Genomic DNA, 19,797 nt, shown 5'->3' with positions numbered 1-19,797 from the left:
TCTGTGAAACATTAGTTAGCTTAGCGGCTAGCGTTTTTGGCGCTCGGGCTAATTTTGAGCTGTGCCGTGATTGAGCGTTAGCTTAGCTACCAGGCTAACGGCTAAGTTGCCTGTGGAGTAGTTTTGGGGTCCGTGCGTTAGCTTAGCCAGCTAGCTTCAACTCCACAGCGCGGAGTTATTTACACAATACTTTTAATAGCAAAAGTACATTGGATTAAAACCCAACATATCTGTAAGTATGTCCTTTTCTTTCAAGAACTATCTTGTAGTGTTTTCTGATTATTGGCTATGAATTATTTAGCAGCTAGCATTGATGCACTGTTATTGAGTCAGTAGCAGCAGTAGTACTAGTGAAAAATTGAGTGGACATTTTAAAGTGAGTTTATTAGCTGTTTATAATGCTTTATAATCTGTGAATGATGGGTATTTGTGCTGTATCTAGGTCATAAACTGGTTGGAGTGGTTCAGCTAAAGTGAACTAATCGTGGAGTAAAACACGTAAAAGTCTTCAGATTTGTTAACTGTGTGTGTGTGTGTTTGTATATACATATGTGTGGGTGTGTGTGTTTGTCTGAAATAAAAATATCTACAATGTGGAATCTTTATATAAAATACTGTTCAGTTATAGGGTGGAAATATAGAAATAAACAGAATTAAAAGTATAGTTTATTTTAGCCAATCTGATCTTAAAAAAATAAAAATAAAAAAAAAGTAATCAGTCTGACATAATTCTATACAAAATAAACGAAACAAAATTTTAACACTTGTACATGATATTCATTTCAATCCTGGTTAATTTTGAGTTGTAATTGGATGTAGATCTGTGAATGTGTGATGAAGTGAGGGGGGGGCATGTTAGGGAGTTATAAAGCCTATATGAAGTTCCTGCGAAGCCTGAGAGTTTGATTTTATTCTCCTTTTATTCCTGCCGACATTAGAGGTGAGATTTTTGTCTCCAGCTGCAGACTTGAGTAAGCGAGCAAGCCTGATGGAGGGAGGGAGGGAGGGAAGGAGGGAGGGAGGGGCACTTTATGAAAATATTCCAGGAATTTTTCATTCTCCGAACCCATCTGAGTGTTTAACATCACACACACACACACACACACACTCTGCTCAGCTCACACGGAGATGCTCAGCATGTCCGTGTTTCAGTATTATTTTATAAAAGCGCTCAGTTTCTCAGTGATTGTTAGTTTAAGCTCGGAGGTGATGCGTCTCTGCGTCACTCCCTGTGCTGCGATCGTTACATCACACATCGCTCACTCTTTCGGTTCCCATGGCAACAATATTTGCCGATGTCACTAAAATGAAACGGTTCAGTTTCTTTTGAGTATTTTCAAAAGACCTTCACGGTCAGCTGTGTTCAGGATTTGGAGTCGGTGTAGATGGATAATTTTCATAACAATAATCAGTTTATACTTGTTGCATTGCATATTTAAGGCTGTTTGGTGTTTAGGGGAGTTTTAAATTTGATCAATGTCTAAAACGATCCAATCCAGTGCTGAAACAACAGTTTAGTATGTTACAAAATCTTTGTACACTTTCTTCACTTTTTCTTGTGTTTCTAAAAATTGTGTTTCTTGTGTTCATTGTGTTGTGGCTATAAGCTGAGAGAGAAAGAGAGAGAGTGCGCCGAGCGCGGCTGTGAGGAAAAGCCGCATGCTGAGGGCAGTAACATCCGAGGAGCGTAGTTAGTTTTGTTTGTGGTCAGCAGTGCTGTGATGTACTGTATGTCTGAACGAGGTCATGTGGGATAACGTTAGGATCATGCCTGCTGTACGGTGTTGAGCATGATGCAAACAAAGTTTGAAGCTTGTGTTTGAAATGGCATTTATACCGGATCTATATTTACCAAGTTGAGTTACTTATAACTGACTTTTCTTAATAATTATCTCCCAAGCTGAGATAATCTCACTGCATCTTACTAACGGGGTTCTTGTTCAAATTTCCTGTTCTTACATAAAGTTATGTGGTTGTCTGTCTGTCCGTCTGTTTGTCTAAGTAAATAAAGCTTAAGGAATGATCAGGTTTTATATAGGTTTATAAAAATAAAATAGAAATGCGTTGAAAGGTATTTTGTAAAAGTCCACCGTGAAGTAAGAGTCTGATGATACACCGTGACTAACCGTGACTCTGTGACTGTTCCCGCATATTTACCAAGCATGTTGAGTTACTTATAACTGACTTATAACTGACTTTTAACTCTTAATAATTATCTCACAAGCTGAGATAATCTCACTGCATCTTACTAACGGGGTTCTTGTTAAAATTTCCTGTTCCTACATAAAGTTATGTGGTTATCCGTCTGTCTGTCTATCTATCTGTCTGTCTTTCTGTCTGTCTATCTTTCTGTCTGTCTATCTATCTGTCAAATTTCCTGTTCCTGCAAAAAGTTATGTGGTTGTCTGTCTGTCTGTCTGTCTGTCTTTCTGTCTGTCTGTCTCTCTATCTTTCTGTCTGTCTTTGTCTGTTTGTCTATCTATCTATCTATCTATCTATCTATCTATCTATCTATCTATCTATCTATCTATCTATCTATCTATCTATCTATCTATCTATCTATCTATCTATCTATCTATCTATCTATCTATGCTCTGAATAAAAGGAGAAAAGTGCTTATTTGTTTATCTCCTCGTTCATGAAGCATCTCAAGACCTGAATTTGTTAAAACTGGTCTGTGCCACACCGTGCGGTCGGGCTGAGTAACATGATTTCATCAAACCTTTTGGGTTTTTCCAATTCCTGTGCAAGAGACAAGAACCGCTGGAGTAAAAAACCTTAGTTAAGTACTAAGTAAATAAAGCTTAAGGAATGATCAGGTTATAAAAATAAAATAGAAATGCGTTGAAAGGTATTTTGCAAAACTCCACTGTGAAGTAAGAGTCTGATGATACACCGTGATTAACCGTGACTCTGTGACTGTTCCCGCAGATTCAGTCATCGTCATCCTCCTCACTGATGAAGAATGAGTGTGTGTTTGGTGCTGGGAAGTGAATCAGGAACCCTGATGGCTGGATCTGGGTAAGTCCTCATTTTGCTATTTAGCATACAAGACCAACCTCAATGTTTAGTATATTCCTATTATACAACCTGCCTGAGCCAATCACACTGCTCAGATTTACAGGATATTTAAAGATATCAAGATAACTGGGAAAAATATCTATCTATCTATCTATCTATCTATCTATCTATCTATCTATCTATCTATCTATCTATCTATCTATCTATCTATCTATCTATCTATCTATCTATCTATCTATCTATCTATTAATTCTATCTATCTATCTATCTATAAAAGTACATTGTAATGATATATATATATATATATATAGTGTTTATTGTATCATTGTATTGCCCCAGTCTAGAGCTAATTATAAAAATAAGACATTATCACAATAGAGTTCCAGGCCAAGAGATGAAATGTAAAAACCTGTACAGCACTGTTACTGTTTATTTATAGAACACAGAAAATCCATGGTGTGGTAAATGATGTCATCATCATCATCACTACTAAGCTCTACAGTGTAGTGACAGTCTAGAGCTGCTCTTTCTGACAGCACCACCACCATCATCTTGATGTATTACTGATTATTAGCAGATGCCATGTTAAGAGTGTGTGTGTGTGTGTGTGTGTTAGGTATCAAATGGTTGTGTGAAGAACCATGGGAAGCTGCTGGAGCTGTCCAGATAAAGAATCCATACCTGACAATCACCAGAGCAAGTTCAAGGTAGGTGTGTCTGTTGTAGTGTGTGTGTGTTTGTGTACAGTATATGTGTTAGGGACGAGTTTCGGTGTGTCTGTGTATATGGTTTGTGTAGTATTGTATAGATGATTATCAGTATAGTCCTGGTGTTTAGGCACTAAATGTGGATCTAGATCATTAAAAAGTGTGTGTCTGTGTGGGTGTGCAGGTGGTGAACGTTGACGATGATGGTAACGAGCTCGGTGCTGGGATCATGGAGCTGACCGAGGACGAACTCGTTCTCCGCACACACAAGTGTGATGCTGTCAGGTGGCCTTACCTGTGCCTCCGTCGCTATGGTTACGACTCCAATCTCTTCTCTTTCGAGAGTGGCCGCCGCTGCCAGACTGGGCAAGGTAACACTGACACTGACACACACACACACACACACACCCCTCCTCTAGAAATTCTTTATTGTTCACTTGACCAGACTAAGCTCTGCCCCTTTTCCCTTCATTGCTCCAGGCAGCACTGATATGCTATCCTTGATAACCCCAACTCCATTTTTTCCAAATACCAACAGTAACTAAGTGTGGGTGTGGCTTAAGATCAAGTAGGCTGCCTAGTGAAGGGTACTCATTTAGGGGCGTTATTTCTGATTGAAACACAGGCAAGATGGTGTTTTGAAGAGTGTGTAATAAAACCAAATATCAGAGTGTGTTTAATCATGAACCCATTTTTAAATGTCCACTCGACTCATTCCCCTTAACCCCTTGGTTCAGGACTGCACCAGTTTGTACACATTTGTTTGCAGCATGGCTATTAATGTCAGAATGTGACCTTTGACCCCCAATGCTTTCAAAAGGATGAGTCTGATTGGTGAGTAATGGAGACTCGCTGTGTGCCTCGCCACGCTGCACCATCATGCTGACGTTTGTTGTGTGTGTATGTGCTTTCATTCTCTCTGTTAGGTTGTGTGTTTATAGTTTGTGTGTGTATATGTGTGAGATGTCAGTGCAGTGGGCTAACACTAACTGTGTGTGTGTGTGTGTGTGTGTGTGTGTGGTCTCCTACAGGAATCTTTGCGTTTAAGTGTGCTCGAGCAGAGGAGATCTTCAACATGCTGCAGGACATAATGCACAACAACAGCATCAGTGTGGTGGAGGAGCCTGTGTTTGAACCTGCGCTCACACACACACACGCTGAACCGGACGCTCCACAAACGCCTCGTACTCCCACCGGTAAAACACACACACACACACTATACTCTAGGTCCCCATGCATAAAACTCTAGGACTAGATTCCCAGCCTCCATTTCAAGCTAATGGTATTAAAAGCCTAAAATAAGGTGTGTGTGTGTGTGTAAGTGAGGGAGAGTGTTTGGGTCATTATCTATCATTGTAAAGAATATCATGGAAAATTGTTGATGTCCTAAACATTGTGAACCCTGATAGACTTTTCAGCAGGAAAATCACAGCTGGTACTGATGGTGTGTATGTTTGTGTCCTGCAGGTGGTGCTCTTCCTGTTTTACCCAATGGTAGTCTGCGGTACCCTTCACTAGGTGACGCCTCCTCCCACCCCTCCAGTAGGCACCCCTCAGTGGGCAGCGCCCGCTTGCCGTCTGTGGGAGAAGAGTCCACTCACCCGCTGCTGATGCCTGACGACAGCATACGGGTCAGAACTCGCTACGCTTCTGTCATCACTATAACAACATGACAATGTGGGTGAAGCTATGATTCTTCATACAATTTTTAAATGTTGATTTTTTTTTTGTGCTTGTTTATAGGGCCACACCTATGTGAACACTACAGGCCTCTTGGAGGATCAGCATGCAGGAGCAGGACACGGTGACCCACCTGCCCCCCATAGCCCTGCCCCAGAGGGGGAGGAGCCTGTGCAGGCCCCAGACCCTGGTCCTCGTGTACAGTTGGAGCGTGAAGGTGTGAGGTTCGTGTTGGGGCCGACGCCCGTGCAGAGGCAGCTCATGGCCAGGGAGAGGCAGCAAGATGGAGGCGTGTCGTCTGGCTCCACTCTAAACTCGGCTAATGGAAGTGTGGCCACTACAGAGGCAGCTCCAGTGCAATCAAACGGTCCTGTATTTGGCCCATCACGTCGCAGGCCCCGCCCCCCACCTCTCAGCCCTGACGCTAACGTGAACAACTCGGCCCAGCGCAGAACGGCACTGCTGGACTACGAGAACCTTCCCTCGCTCCCTCCACTGAGAGAGGACCCTAAAGCAGGTGACGAGGAGGAGGATCATGACGAGGCCGCCAGGACCAAGACCCAGCCCCCCAACGGTTACCACAGCGCAGACTCCGCCCACCTCTACATCAACACAGAGAACGTAGCCTCTGCGATGTGGCCAGATTCTGTGCCTCTGAGTGCGGGGTGGGTGGAGTCTGGGCCGCTAAGTGCCGGGAGGGTGGAGTCAGGGCATTTCAGCGTGTTTAACTTTGACCTGCGGCGTCCATACGAGCCGCACACACTCAACTACATTGAGGTGGAAATGGACCCGGGCTCGGACTGCAGTACGCCCAGGACACCGCACACGCCTGCCTCACCGCGCCCTCCCACGCCCACCACCGCCCCATCCACGGCCACACCCACGCGCAGGACCGAACTCTATGCAGTGATCGATGTGGAGCGTACGGCAGCCATGTCGAACCTGCAAAGAGCGCAGCCTCGCTATGATGGTACGTCCAGGAAAACCAGACACAACAGCGTGGACCTGCCCATGTAACCGCACCCACTCCACCTGACTGACCCTGGCCACTTTCTTTATCTCTAAAACTTTATAAGAAACCTTTAAAAGGCACTCTGCAGTTTTTGGAACGCTGTAGAGCGGAGCGATGGTTTTACTTGTATTTGGCGGCTGTGCACTCGCCATCCTGCGCCCAGGCGTGACCTTTAAGACCTTCACCACACAGCTGGACTACAGTCTGTGTCCATTCCATACAGATCAGTATTACTGATGGAGCATTCCTGTTTGTTTGTTTGTGTTTTTTTGTTTTACTTTTGTATTGAAATGACACTACAGGTTGTTTATAATTTCATTATCCAGGGACTTTACGGTACACGACAGCTGCCATCATGCTGACTACATTTAGATTTCACTACAGCACAATAAAAGACTTTATTTTGTTTGATTCATATCCGAGTGAGCAGCTTCATGTGTTTCACCTCGAACAGCGTCACAGCAAAACATATAAATCATGTAAACTTTATTCAAACATGAATGATTTCTGATGCGCCTTCAACCTTTAGGCCACGCCTCTTAGCATGTTGCACAATGCTGCTGATGATGCTAAACTGAAGGCTATACACATGACTTTTTGGTAGCATTAGCATATCTCTGCTATTCTTGTCCATTCACTGCATCATTGCTTTATTATAGTGTTTAATTCATTTGAAGTCATGTGCCTTACTTAGGGAGCCTTCTGACTCCATCTTGTGCTTTACCAGTACCTTTATACATTGCATCATAGGAGGCAGGGCTTAATTACCATTTTACAACAACTAATTCCTCTTATGTTCATGTTTAGCCCCTCCCCATGTGAAGCTGTATACAGTCTACACAACACATCCTGGGATATGAACAGTGGATGAAAGTCCAATGAGCCTCCACTTAATCATTTAATTCCTCCTATAATACACACTTTTAGGAAAACAGAATCTGAGATGTTTCCAGTGTTTCATTCCCAGTGATGTAAATCAGATGCTGCTTAGATAATAAATTAGATGTCATTTGACTCCTCCCATTCCCCCCCTGAAAACAGTAGAACAGGCCACGCCCACATGAGACAACCCGGTCATTTCTCACTAATCAGCACACTGTGGTGTGTTTATTAAATAAAAACAGCTGGACCATTGCAAAAATTGTACAAAACCCAACATTTTAATTGCATATAAAATTTTACAAAGCACTGAAGAGAAAAACAGCCCGTGTGTTCTAGGGAGTGTGTTCAGGCCGGAACCTGCAGTCGGCGTTTACTGCTGCTCTCCACTTGTCTGTGATACTCCGCCAGCTTCATCCGCAGCTTTTCATACATCTACACACACACACACAGATCATAGAATATTTTGTAGGAATTCACTTATTTCACAGAAGCAGATTAAAAAGTACAACACATTGTTCCCAACAGACAATGTCATGTAGAAGATGCTCATTTGGTGTATTTTTGAGTAAGCAATCCTAGCATCCAACTCCGGCGTCACAATTGCACACAAAACTTGGCAGGTCTGTGACACATACACACCAAGCACAAGCAAACAGTCCAGAGCAAAGCTATCATAATGGAGCTCAATGTTAACTCCACCCACTTTGCCAAAAGGCATGATTCAGTTTCCTGCATGGGCGTGTCTCTTACCTGTGTATTGCTCTGAGTCTGACTCTCTCTCAGGTTGTGCAGCAGCTGGTCAATGGATGTGTAGGGCAGCCAGACCAGTGGTGCTGTCGCACTGAGTGGCATCTACACACAAACATGGTGTATGATTCTCTAAATTTTTATTGATATTTCTGCTGAGACACAAGCATCACACAAGCGATTCATCAGCCCACAGCTGTGTGTGTGTGTACCTCTATTCCGAAATATTGATGTCCCTTCCCCAGGAGAGCATCCACGTATTCCATCACCAGCTCCGCAGCCGAGTCCAGCAAGTCGTAGTTCAGGTAGAGACGCAACAGGGATGCAGCATCCACTTCCTGTGTATATATATACACACATACACAGTAATTATAAAATGTTATCAGGGTGTTAATAATAATAAACATTTTCCAACACACTACTTTCTCATTTAAAATGTACATTAAATCTATAATCATTTAAAGTTATATATAAAACAACCTGTACAGAACAGAATCTGTGCCTTATTTACCTTGTATGCATTAAGCAGCCAATCAGGAACAGGTACACCGTGTGACAGTAACCTGTTAATGACACAGCGATGATGCTGAGCATTCTGGGATTGATGCTTCTCCAGGTATGAGGCCAAAAGTCTCCATGCTTCATCTGTTGCACTGTGAAGCAGAACAGCACAAGTTCAGATACATAAACACCTGAATGCCAAGGAAGGAAAGACAAACACACACACACACACCTGGACTCTTTAGTGGTGATGAGACTGGGCAGCTGATTGGCTGATAACCAGTTCCATGCCTCGTTCTGGCTCTGATCCGATCCGTACTGCAGTTTAATGCACCTGGGACACAACAGCAGCGTGTTAATGCACAGACTGCAGCGGTATCCATGTTGTAAACTCGGACGAGTTTTGTTCTGACGTGACAGGGTTACCTAGACTACAGCATACGATTTACAACAGTGTACGATTTATTTGTATTTAAGTGAAAGCTGATTGTTTTATATGCGTTCCATGTCAGACAAACTAACTGTACTTGCTACATCCACTCAGCAGCGGCTCCACGGTGTCTGTATAAACACTACTCACTTGAAGGCGAGTCCCTCGAAGACGGATGTGAGAAGGAGCTTGAACGTCTCGCACAACGACAACGCCGTGTCAAACAATCCGGCCTGCACCAACAGAGACACCATCTCCGCTGCAGACGCACTGCCTGCTCGACACAGACACACACAGTGTATGCATGTGGCATATAAATGCAGTTACATGTGCATGTGTGTGTATGCATGCTATACCTGCTATAGCAGCTGAGGATGGGTCCTGCTGCGCAAGTGTGAGACGACAACGTGCGAGCACATACTCCTTCTCCAGATCCTTCAGCTCCAGGATTTCTATCTGCCGACTCACTACACACACACACACACACGTCACTCTCTTTGGATTTAATCTGAAAGCCGTCACATATCCTCTATGTAGATATATATATATATATATATTAGTCAGTTGACAACAGTGCTCCCTCAACTGAGATCAGAGTTCATACAGATTTTATTTGAGATGTTTGCAGGTTACAAAAGGTTGTGTACAGTACTGATGTGACAGACGAGATTATTTACCTGGAGGTGGAGCCAAATCTCCATCATAGCTGCGCTTTGGGGATGTACCCGGTCTTTCACACTGAGAGAAACAGACAGAACAGGAGAAATTCAACATCAGATTGCAGCAAATATACGACAATGTGGAATCGTTCACGTTGGATTTATGAGAAGAATAAGTCACATTTACATTACAGCACAGTTAAATTCTCTCGCATATCCCAGCTTTGGATGTTGGGAGTCAGAGCTCAGGGTCAGCCCTGATAGTGCACCTGGAGCAGAGAGGGTTAAGGGCCTTGGCTCATGGGCCCAACAGTGGCAGCGTGGTAGGTTTTATATTAGAACCCAAAGCTACGTAAAAACCTGCTTTACTACCAAGTATTTTGTAAACTTAAATATAGTGATAGCTCACGTGCAAACTTGTTTACGATAGAACACAATTAAAAACATAGTGTGTGTGTGTATAGTGTGTGAGAGAGAGATTGAAACTCACAGCAGCTCCAGATGAAGGCTGGATGATCCAGGCGTATTCGGGCCGAATCAAACGCAGACAGTTCAGAGCAGACAGGTAACAGTTCACCTGCTTCTGCAGACCCCGGAGAGTCCGAACCTCACGACCCAGACGCATCCCATACTCAAACATCACTGTACCAGCTGCAACACACACACAGATTGACGTGTTTACAGAGTTCATTTAACTAAATAAGTCTTAAATTAAATTTCATTAAATAAATCTTGCTCTGATTCTGAATCAGCATCCAGACTAAACAGAGTTCCTATTATATCGGAGACGAGGTGAGAAAACATCCTGAGGTATCTGTGTTTTCTCTTAAGAGTTCTTGATCTCCCAGAATGGGATTTGTGTTTAAGTTCTTATGCTAATAATGTCTCAGATGAAGCACTATAATCTGGAATATATATATATATATATATATATATTAATTTCTGTACTGGACGGTGTTACCTTTCCTGTAGTTGTGGCGGTTAATGTGGAAGGCGTAGAGCAGCTCGTAGTAATTATGGGTCATCAGGTCAACAGCACGGGCACGAGACTCGATGATCCCCACCACCTACACACACACCCCAACATGTCCTCATGCAAATCAGAGTTTAGCTCTCTGTTACATATTGAAACTTATCTTAAACCGTTGGCCATATTTATATTCATATTTTTAACCATAATCTGTTGCTATGGTTACACTACTATTAGACCACCCAGTTAGTTAACTACCCAGCCTACTCTTACATGTAAAAAATGTGTGTGTGTACGGACCTCCTCATGAAGGTTGATGTAAGGGAACTGGATGAGATCCTGTAGCTGAGAGCGCTCACACAGGACCACCACTAGCTGCCGGAGACAGTCCAACTGCCTACTCACACAAACACACACACACTTTTCCACTTATGACGTGAAACCAAGCCACATTTTATTTATTTTAAGCTCTTTCTCAGAAATTAAAATGGCAAACTGGTCTCTGAAAATACTTTCGTTTCAAGGATACAAGATATAAAATTGTAACTAAAAAAGTATTTAATTTTACAGCTTATTGACGCCATGCACAACTAATCACATAAATTTTTATTATGCATCATACAAATAAAAAGAATAAAGCAGTGCAAAGGGCTATAAAGGATCCTTTACTTTGCTTTGTGTGTGTGTGTGTGTGTACGCGCATACCTGCTGGAATCTGGGTTCTGGGTCAGAGCTTCATACGCCTCCCTGTTGTGTCCGAGATCCAGATGGTGTTTAAAAATACGTGTCCACAGAGCTGCCTGTGTGTGTGTGTGTTACAAAAATAAATAAATTATAATAAAATCCATTAAAAAATGATAGCTAAAGTGTAAACACTATAGAATGTGTCTATACCTGACTGCGCTGGTCATTCACAGCCTCAGACACAGCCAATGTGGCTAACTGAATCACAAGATCTGGCAACCCAACATCCTCCAGGAGTCTTAGGACCTGAGAAACAGGCATACGCACACAGCATTAGCATATTCAACATCACTGTTAACACTAGTACAATGGTGTGTGTGTACCTTGTTGTAATAGAGTAACCGTGGCACCGTAGTCCCTGCCTCGTCCTCCTCAGAGCCGGTCAATCTCATCAGAAAATCTTCCTTCTCCACTTCTGGTGCTGCCTCCTGGAAACACTGCAGAGCCTAATTGGATAAAAAAAACATGTAAGCTGTAGGCCACAAGACATTACAAAAGAAAATAACCTCTAGGTGTATGATGATAGAATATTTTTTCTCTTGATGTGACATGGTGAGGTGTGACTGATCTTTGTTTTACCTTCTGTCCTTCTCCACAGGCTAGATACGCCTGACCCAGCACAAACCGATAGGATCCAACGTTAGCTTGGCACCATGGCCCAATCAGACGCACATATTCCTGGGGAAAAAACAAAACAATAATCACTGGACAGAATATGACTCTTGTGTTCTGTTTGCTATTTAGCAATGAATGTAATGGTCATGGATCATTATGACTTTGGGCAACTGAGAAAGAAAATAATATTTAAAATGGCCGTCGTGAACACATCCAGGTTTGGAGAACAGTGCGCAAACACAAAGGTTCTCATACCTGTGGATGTGTGATCAGGTACATGTACAAAAAAAAAAAAAAGACATGCAGGTAACAGTAGCAACACAGTAAAGACGACACATGCGCATCCACACACCCACAGCAGTAGCTCACCTGGAGCTGTGTGTACTGGCAGTTTCCCATCATGCACTCAGGGAACAGGAAGTTGGGGTTATTAGGCCACCTGATCACGGTGATGTAAGGTCTTCAACACACTCAGAAACTGTGTGAGAGTGAGCATGTATAGAGGATACAGTAACTGAGCACTAATACACCACATTGGACATGAGATTGGGGTGTGTGTGTGTGTGTGTAGAGGATACATTAACAGTCAATAGATGCACCATACTGGAGATGAGCTGTGTGTGTGTGTTTGTGTAAAGGATACAGTAACTGAGTCAGCAGATGCACCACATGGGAAATGAGCTGGTTCCAGTGCAGGCTGGTGTGACTCTCTGGCACCTCCCTCTGGCCAAACAGCTGAAGCACAATGGATTTACGGGCTATGTTTTGATAGAAGAGCTCGACCACTGTCTGAGGACTCAGCACTGACACGTACATGGAGACAGGGGAGTTATCCAAATTTAATACACTCTAAATGTATTAGCTTTACACACTTTTCTCAACTCAGGGTCATACCTGATCTGTTAGCCATGATTGCTGTGGAATCAGTCAGCTTCAACACGGACAGATGCTGCAGGTTAGCGTCTCTGAAACACAGTGTGTGTGCGCTTGTGGTTAGTGTCGTAGATTATACATTTGTGCAGCGTGTGCGTGTGTGTGTGAACACGTACAGTGTGTCGAGTGGTACAGGGGAGGCGAGGGTCTGGCTGAGCTGTTTGAGCAGGTAATAACAGCAGAGCATGTGTGAACAGCGTGGAATCAGATCCTGCTGCAGCTGCAGACACTGAGCACTGCCAGACAGGAGCACCTATTTCACACACACACACAAACACACACACAGATTATTTGTGTCCATTACCATTTCATCTACCAGGTCATCGCTCTAGAGACTCACGTTGTCTCCACGGTGCAGGTACAGGTGTTGCAGAATGAGCAGGTCTCTGCAGATCAGTGCTCGAGTCATGGCCATGTGACACACCGCCTGACACACAACACTCACAGCCACACTGCTGCTGTACAGCTGAGACAGACTGAGACGCACACTCAGAGACCGGCCTGTAACACAGACACATACACACACACACAAACTCAATTAGATCTGGCAACACTGACCTTTGGTGACAGTAGTAGTGATAGTGAGAAGTAGGAAAGATATGCAACCAAGTTGAACTTCATGCAAATGGGTTGCAAAGTGATGCAGAACAGGGAGATGGAGGAACTTTTCTTTTTAATCCTAACTATGAAACATCAATGTTTTTAGTTGCACATATTTGTTCCTAGCACCAGTCAGTGAGCTCTAAGTGTTTTTTTTAGTAGATGTATAACTATTTCTGTGCAACAAGCCATTTGGACACATCAAATCTGTGGGAAAATGTAGTTTTAGGCTCATTTACATGTCACAATGTAATTTAAGCCCTGGACTCAATGACCAAATAGCATCAGTCATGTGATCAAATGAAACACAGACCATGTGGGAGAAACAGTGTGGTGTGTGTGTGTGCGCGAGAGAGTGAGCTCACCTGTTTGTGATGGCATTGCATCAGACATGTCTATGTCAGTCTCCAGGTCAAGTTCTCGGAGCAGGGCGTTCATTGCAGCCAGAGGGTTTCGCACATCCTGAAGCTTGTTGGTGATGTCGGCAATTACATTATCACTGAAACACAATACACACAATTGCAAAAGCAATTGGGGTCAGCGTGTTTGAGTTGACTATGACAATTTAAAGCAGAAAAGGAGAGAGAAAAGGAGGTTGGCGATGCGGCGTACTACTAGCGTGTTACTGACTTGTCATTAGTGAGCAGGTTATCCAGCACTTGTTCTGCGGCTCTCTCTGGAGACATCAGCATCTCCACCGCTCTGTCCATCACACACCCCATCTCCCCCTGCAAACACTCACTCACCAAACGCAAACACTGAACCAGCTGCAGGACATCCCCGTCCAACTCTGGTTCTGCGCACACACACACACACACACACAAACACACAATGTGATGAGACTGCTAAAACACCCCCCACCCCACCCCCAATACATTTAAATGGGATAAAATTAGGTGCGAGTGGCTACCATCAGCTACAGGCGTTTCCTCCTCAGAGAACAGGTACTCATCAGAGCACAGGTACAGGTGATCCACAGCAAAGCAGGGCAACAGAAATGACACAAAGCCCTGATGAAACATCATTAATGACCTCTAGTATGCTGTACAGTCTGATTTGAATAATTTTCCAGATTCAGTAGAAATGATTCACTAATTCAAATCATTACAGCCTAGACTTGGTAGTGTTACTAAAAGGGGGTGTGGCCTAAAATAATTTAGAACAGGTTTTAGCGCACTATTCCTTTCCCAAAGCAGCTTTTATCACCCCTGTGATGAGGGTTTTTGGTACCTTCTTGAGCAAGCAAACCATAGCTGTGGCCTGGTCCACATGCAGGGCGAGAGGGGTAGACAGAGCCTCCTGGTACTGCAGACAGCAGGCATAGAACTTGGACCAGAACTCCACCTGCAGCATGCGGTAATCCTCCTGAGAGAACTCGAACTCTGTCACACTGCTCTGGAGCTGAACACAAACACACACCATGATCACCATTAATGATGCTACAATATGGAAGGAATAAACAACACTGCAGCAATATAAACGGTCACTATTACCGGACTGTTGCTCTGAAGTGTGCATGTGTGTGTGCGCATCATTTACATGTTCAGTCATTCAGCATGCAAGCATGTGTGTGTGTGTGTGTGCGCGCGAGACCTCATTCTCTACAGCAAGAGTGACTTCTTTCTTCAGTGTCTCCCATGTTAAGTCGAGGAATCTCTCTGTGCCACGTTTGTAAATCTGCAACAAAATAAACCTGTGATTCATTTCATCTAAAAAGAGAGAGAGAGAGAGAGAGAGAGAGAGAGAGAGAAAGAGAGAGAGGTGGATATAACAGGGGAGTCTTGTTCATGTGTTCACCTGTAGAGCCTTTACGATGGCAGCAGCAGTGAAGCGCAGAGGAGAAAACAGAATGTCCAGGTACGTCTCCTGAAGGGAGAGAGCAAATAGCAGTGAGGTGAGGATGTATAGGAAAGATGAATATATTTATCTTTACATTGATATCAGAGGTCATACTACTATTTCAATTACAAATCAATCGACTAAGGTTAAAATTCCATAGGTTTTATGGTCACTGAGTAGCCGACATTTTTCCTTTTCTGAGAAAAAGCTTTTAGATACAGCAGTTAATAAAGAAAGCGTGCGTGTAAACGTTTTCATTACACCGAACATATCTGTTTCAGAAGCTGATTTTAAGCACTTTCTAAGTACCATTAAAATGAATTGGAAAATATTAATTACAATTAGTTACAATTCTAGGCCACTAATTGTCTTTAAAACAAATTAGAAAGTCTTTTATGGACTTTTAATGCATAGACTTAGAAGGGCTTCCAGGGGGTTGGTCAGATAATATAAGAGAATTCAACATACATATGTAACTAAAAATCTAGCCACATTGATATGATCACAAACATTCACTCAGTCACGCATAGTACTTACTCTGGGATCCTGCTCAGCCCCGATGTGAACTTCCTCCTCTGGGGCAGGTTGCACAAACACCTGGTTCCACATGCCTGCTGCATTGCTGCACACACAAATACACACACATCAGTGTGTCCACAAATGCACTGGTCTCGGAGCGTTGACATGGAATGTAGCATGGCACTTACTGCTCAAAGTTGATGTACTTCACAACAGTTTGGTTATCATCATCCACCCACAGACCCCAAATATCAGTGGAGGTTAGAATAAAGTCCACCAGAGTCTCCTGATCAACATGCACACAAGCACACGGTTACATATTACATGTATGTGTTTGGGTGTGTATGTATGTATGTATGTATGTATGTATATTATATACATATATATACATACACACACACACAGACATATATAAATATATACCTGTGTGCTGTAGATGGTAGAGATGTGCTCCAGACTGTATCGTGTGTTGCTACTGGACCCAAGCTGTAGGACACAGAACTGACCACGGTGAGGAGCAGCGATGTAAACACCCACACACACGCCTGCAGAACCGGACACGCACACACGCAAACGGTGAGACACGCCCACACTGTTCCTCAGCTCAGCCCGACCAGCGGGGACGTAATCCAACACATCCGCCACCAACACACATTGCTGTTCCTGTAAACACAACACACAAAATTAGGCTTCTAAACAGACCTCAGTAATAATTCCTGCAGCCCTGTGGAGGCAAAGCCCAAATGATGGCACTGTGCTTGTTGTTATTGCAGTATTGCTAATCAGATTTTGGCCACTGAAACCTCATGATAATATTCACAATGATCTAATGCCCACCTATGAGATAACCCGTAATGTCAGTATGTGTTAGGTTTAACACTAAAAATTCAATATCATTAAACACCTTATATGACCAGACGCGCAGCTTATGATCCTGACACAGAGCGAAGATGAAGGTGTCGTCCTCCATCGGCCACATGGCTAAACTCACCGCCAGGTCAGACGGGCTCTGGTCCCCTCTAACACACAGACACACAGACTTTTATATAACCTTTAAAAAAAACATACACACACTGAAGAAGGGCCTTCATTCACAATGGTGCAGTAAATACATAAAACACACACTTCTGTGCAGTGAGGAAGAGGATAATGTCTTCACTTACCTGATGGCGCTGGGGACCCAGCCTGCTAATCTCTGCATCACTGAACTCTGCTTTAACTCCATCACTGACAATGAACCTACAAACACAGACAGTCAGACAGTTAGCATCTATTCTAAAAACTAAAGTAGTAGCCACCAACTTACAAAATACCTTTACATATAATTAATTTCATTTTCTTTAACTTAGCCTTTACATAAATAAAAAAAAATGTTTTTTTTTTTCAGAGTGCTCATGTTACCCTGCTGATCGTGGGGAGGTAAGGTGACGATGGTGATGCCCCCAGCAGGCGTGGCCAAAGCAAAATGGGCGTGGCCATGTGTGCTGAGCCAAGCGGAAGATGTGATGGGGTTCTGAGTGAACGACAGAGTGAAGGACTGAACAGCATCCTGAACACACACCTTCCCCACATCAGTGAACACACTCTGCATCTGCAGCTCAGCCACCAGCTCCTACACAAACACACACAGGAAATGTTACATTCACCATATTCAAAACATATATAAAAACCTCTCCTAAACGCTGGAATGCAAGGCTGTGGATGTGTGTATGAACAGTGATACACTCACACTGCGGTACATGCGTGTGGGGTGGGGCAGCACCATCCTGTGCACTGATTGGTTGGTGACGATGAGGACGATGACATTATTGAGTGTCTCGTAGATGTGAACACCTCCAGGGAGAACAGCGCAGTTCTGGATCTTGAGACGGAGCGAGCTGTTCAACAGGTTCAGGTCTAGTGACTGCTCCACCAGCTGTACTGTGTCTCCTGAAGTGGACCTGAAGACAGACACACACACACACAACCAGACTGTTAAATTCTGATTGGTGATAACGGTGACCAGCTTTGCATTGGGCTGTTCCAGCATTAATTATTGTTCTTTAGCGGCACATCCCAAGTGTTTTATTCTTTACATAACTCACCAGTGGATGAATCTGTTGCTGGTAAGAGACAACAGTTTCCCACTCTCCTCATAAGAGAATGCCCCAGCACTGTCTGAGAGTCTCCCACCACCAGGGGGTGCACTCACACCTGCACACAACATCACCCCGTTACGTATTCATGCATATTAGCAATTGGAAATTTCTCCACTCACTTTCATATTTTTTATTATAGACAATTCACACTAACACACAAGAAAGTAGGTGTTCCTATAAAGCTATTTATTAAAGCAATGGCTACACGTGTGTCATACTTATGAGTCGTATGAGCCGAAGCAAGAGAGTCGACTCTTTTTTTTTGGGAAACGACACATTACTAACACTCACATTTCTAAACAGTGCTGTAACTTTAACATAACTCAGGTCACTATAGGTGCACATTTACTGCTCTGTAGACCTGTACAATGTGTACAAACACAACCATGACTGAATCAGTGTTATGTTGATTATATTTGCCAATACTTTGTGCAAGTCAGTAATACACCTGTGAGCTGGCGCCCATACAAACCAACGGTGTGTTTCATATAAACTTTTATTCTTTAATTTGTAGCAAATGAAGTAAAATGTGCTGTTTCAAGTAAAAACTTCGTTCGCCTGTAGCGTTAAAACAAGATTAATAATCAAGCTGATAAAGGGTTAAACTAATTCAATAACTAGCCAAGTAGCTAACTAGCCTCGGTACGGCGCACGCGCTGTTAAACTTAGGCGCTGTATTTGCTGTCCGCGTGAGATATATATTGTTGTCACTAGAACGAAAAGATCGCTGCTATGATAAAACATTTAAGAGACTTTTATTTTACCAGGATTAATAGTGAGATCCCGAAACCGGGAGACTGTCTCCCTCTCAAACCCGCAGATCTCTATGAAGCTTCTCTCCAAGGCAGCCGCCATTTTCCGCGCGCCAGAATACCGGATGTGACGCATAAACAACGAGCTGCGTTAGAGCGTGTTTTGCTCTCTGCCTCTCCCCTCTGGTACAGAGTTACAGCTGCACCTATTTATCACATTGTTGTGTGTTTTTAAATAAATTATCATTTTAGTTTTCTTTACTTTCATGCCTGTCACCTTCTGGCTCTCCCCTTTTTAGTTGTGCTGTCATAGGTAGTCTTACCGGAGTCCCTGCCTGCACTTTACACATAATCTACATTGTCTTTAAATATCACATGATCACAAGCATATCTGATATCTCTCTCTCTCTCTCTCTCTCTCTCTCTCTCTCTCTCTCTCTCACTCACTCACTCACTCAGTGTTCCTTATTTTCCAGTGTGAGCACTGCCTCTGCCCCAGGTCAGAGTCTCGTCCCTTGGTGTTGCTCACTGATGCTGTCGATGGATCTGTGTGGACAGCCGTGGACGGAGCCAATTGGCGACTTTCACACTGTCACGGCTCTGCCATTACTTCTGTCAGCTTGTGACAGCAAGGAATTAGTGTCTATAATGACCTCAGAAACTACACTGACCTAATAGTTACATTTACATTATTTACTGTTATTTACTCTTCATTAAATTTTATTTTAATATGTATTTTTAAAAAACACTATTTCTTCAATAGCTTCTAGGTCATGTGACCCTGTGACTCAAATCTAGTACCAACATGATCTAATTGGACACCTCCACAGGGTACTCCTCTTTGTTATTCCAAAAATGTCTTCTTTTATTTTTATTTTAAAAAAAAACACTATTTCTTTAATAGCTTCTAGGTTATGTGACCCTGTGACCCAACTCTAGTACCAAAATGATCTAATTGGACACATCCACAAGGTACACCTCTTTGTATACCAAAGAATCTCTTCTTTTATTTTTATTTAAATTTTTATTAAAAAAAAAACACTATGTC

At 43.1% G+C, this 19,797-nt stretch overlaps 2 protein-coding genes across 3 annotated transcripts in view; one reads left to right on the top strand and one right to left on the bottom strand.

Moving 5' to 3' along the window:
• The window catches only part of frs2b (fibroblast growth factor receptor substrate 2b), a 7,041-nt gene extending 206 nt beyond the window's left edge, over positions 1-6,835 (top strand). The window contains exons 1-7 of one of the 2 annotated variants that reach the window (XM_058397195.1): positions 1-232; positions 2,932-3,021; positions 3,638-3,728; positions 3,913-4,099; positions 4,760-4,924; positions 5,196-5,359; positions 5,472-6,835. The exon at positions 1-232 is cut by the window's left edge and continues 206 nt beyond it. In XM_058397195.1, the coding sequence (XP_058253178.1) occupies positions 3,663-3,728; positions 3,913-4,099; positions 4,760-4,924; positions 5,196-5,359; positions 5,472-6,425 (1,536 nt within the window). In that variant the 5' untranslated portion in view covers positions 1-232; positions 2,932-3,021; positions 3,638-3,662 and the 3' untranslated portion in view covers positions 6,426-6,835. Of the gene's footprint in view, positions 233-2,931; positions 3,022-3,637; positions 3,729-3,912; positions 4,100-4,548; positions 4,563-4,759; positions 4,925-5,195; positions 5,360-5,471 lie in introns of those variants that run through there. The other variant, XM_058397196.1, reaches the window with a different exon arrangement.
• A 722-nt stretch (positions 6,836-7,557) lies between these two features.
• On the bottom strand, positions 7,558-18,894 carry nup160 (nucleoporin 160). The gene is made up of 35 exons (XM_058397194.1): positions 18,762-18,894; positions 17,944-18,052; positions 17,589-17,799; positions 17,261-17,471; positions 17,023-17,098; positions 16,764-16,878; positions 16,283-16,522; positions 16,048-16,145; positions 15,878-15,962; positions 15,299-15,367; positions 15,095-15,178; positions 14,732-14,902; positions 14,412-14,511; positions 14,132-14,297; positions 13,867-14,000; positions 13,242-13,402; positions 13,018-13,154; positions 12,863-12,933; positions 12,612-12,771; positions 12,338-12,407; positions 11,933-12,031; positions 11,677-11,799; positions 11,504-11,599; positions 11,315-11,409; positions 10,910-11,006; positions 10,601-10,706; positions 10,130-10,290; positions 9,658-9,718; positions 9,337-9,447; positions 9,131-9,254; positions 8,783-8,884; positions 8,561-8,702; positions 8,262-8,387; positions 8,053-8,154; positions 7,558-7,734 (listed from the first exon to the last, which is right to left on the bottom strand). The coding sequence occupies exons 1-35, from the start codon at positions 18,883-18,885 to the stop codon at positions 7,648-7,650; spliced, it is 4,224 nt and encodes a 1,407-aa protein (XP_058253177.1). The 5' UTR covers positions 18,886-18,894; the 3' UTR covers positions 7,558-7,647.
• Positions 18,895-19,797: the final 903 nt, after the last annotated feature.

The sequence above is a fragment of the Hemibagrus wyckioides genome, linkage group LG08 (genome assembly GCF_019097595.1).
Source record: "Hemibagrus wyckioides isolate EC202008001 linkage group LG08, SWU_Hwy_1.0, whole genome shotgun sequence".
Taxonomy (NCBI): domain Eukaryota; kingdom Metazoa; phylum Chordata; class Actinopteri; order Siluriformes; family Bagridae; genus Hemibagrus; species Hemibagrus wyckioides.
This window is presented reverse-complemented; position numbering and strand designations above follow the sequence as displayed.

Excerpts from the sequence above, each read along its gene's own strand:
- nup160 (XM_058397194.1), bottom strand. The coding sequence starts at position 18,885 with ATGCGTCACATCCGGTATTCTGGCGCGCGGAAAATGGCGGCTGCCTTG. Across the intron at positions 14,001-14,131 it reads AACCTGCTCACTAATGACAA|TGATAATGTAATTGCCGACA; the intron begins GTCAGTAACACG and ends ATTGTGTTTCAG. Across the intron at positions 8,703-8,782 it reads ATCACCACTAAAGAGTCCAG|TGCAACAGATGAAGCATGGA; the intron begins GTGTGTGTGTGT and ends TCTGCTTCACAG.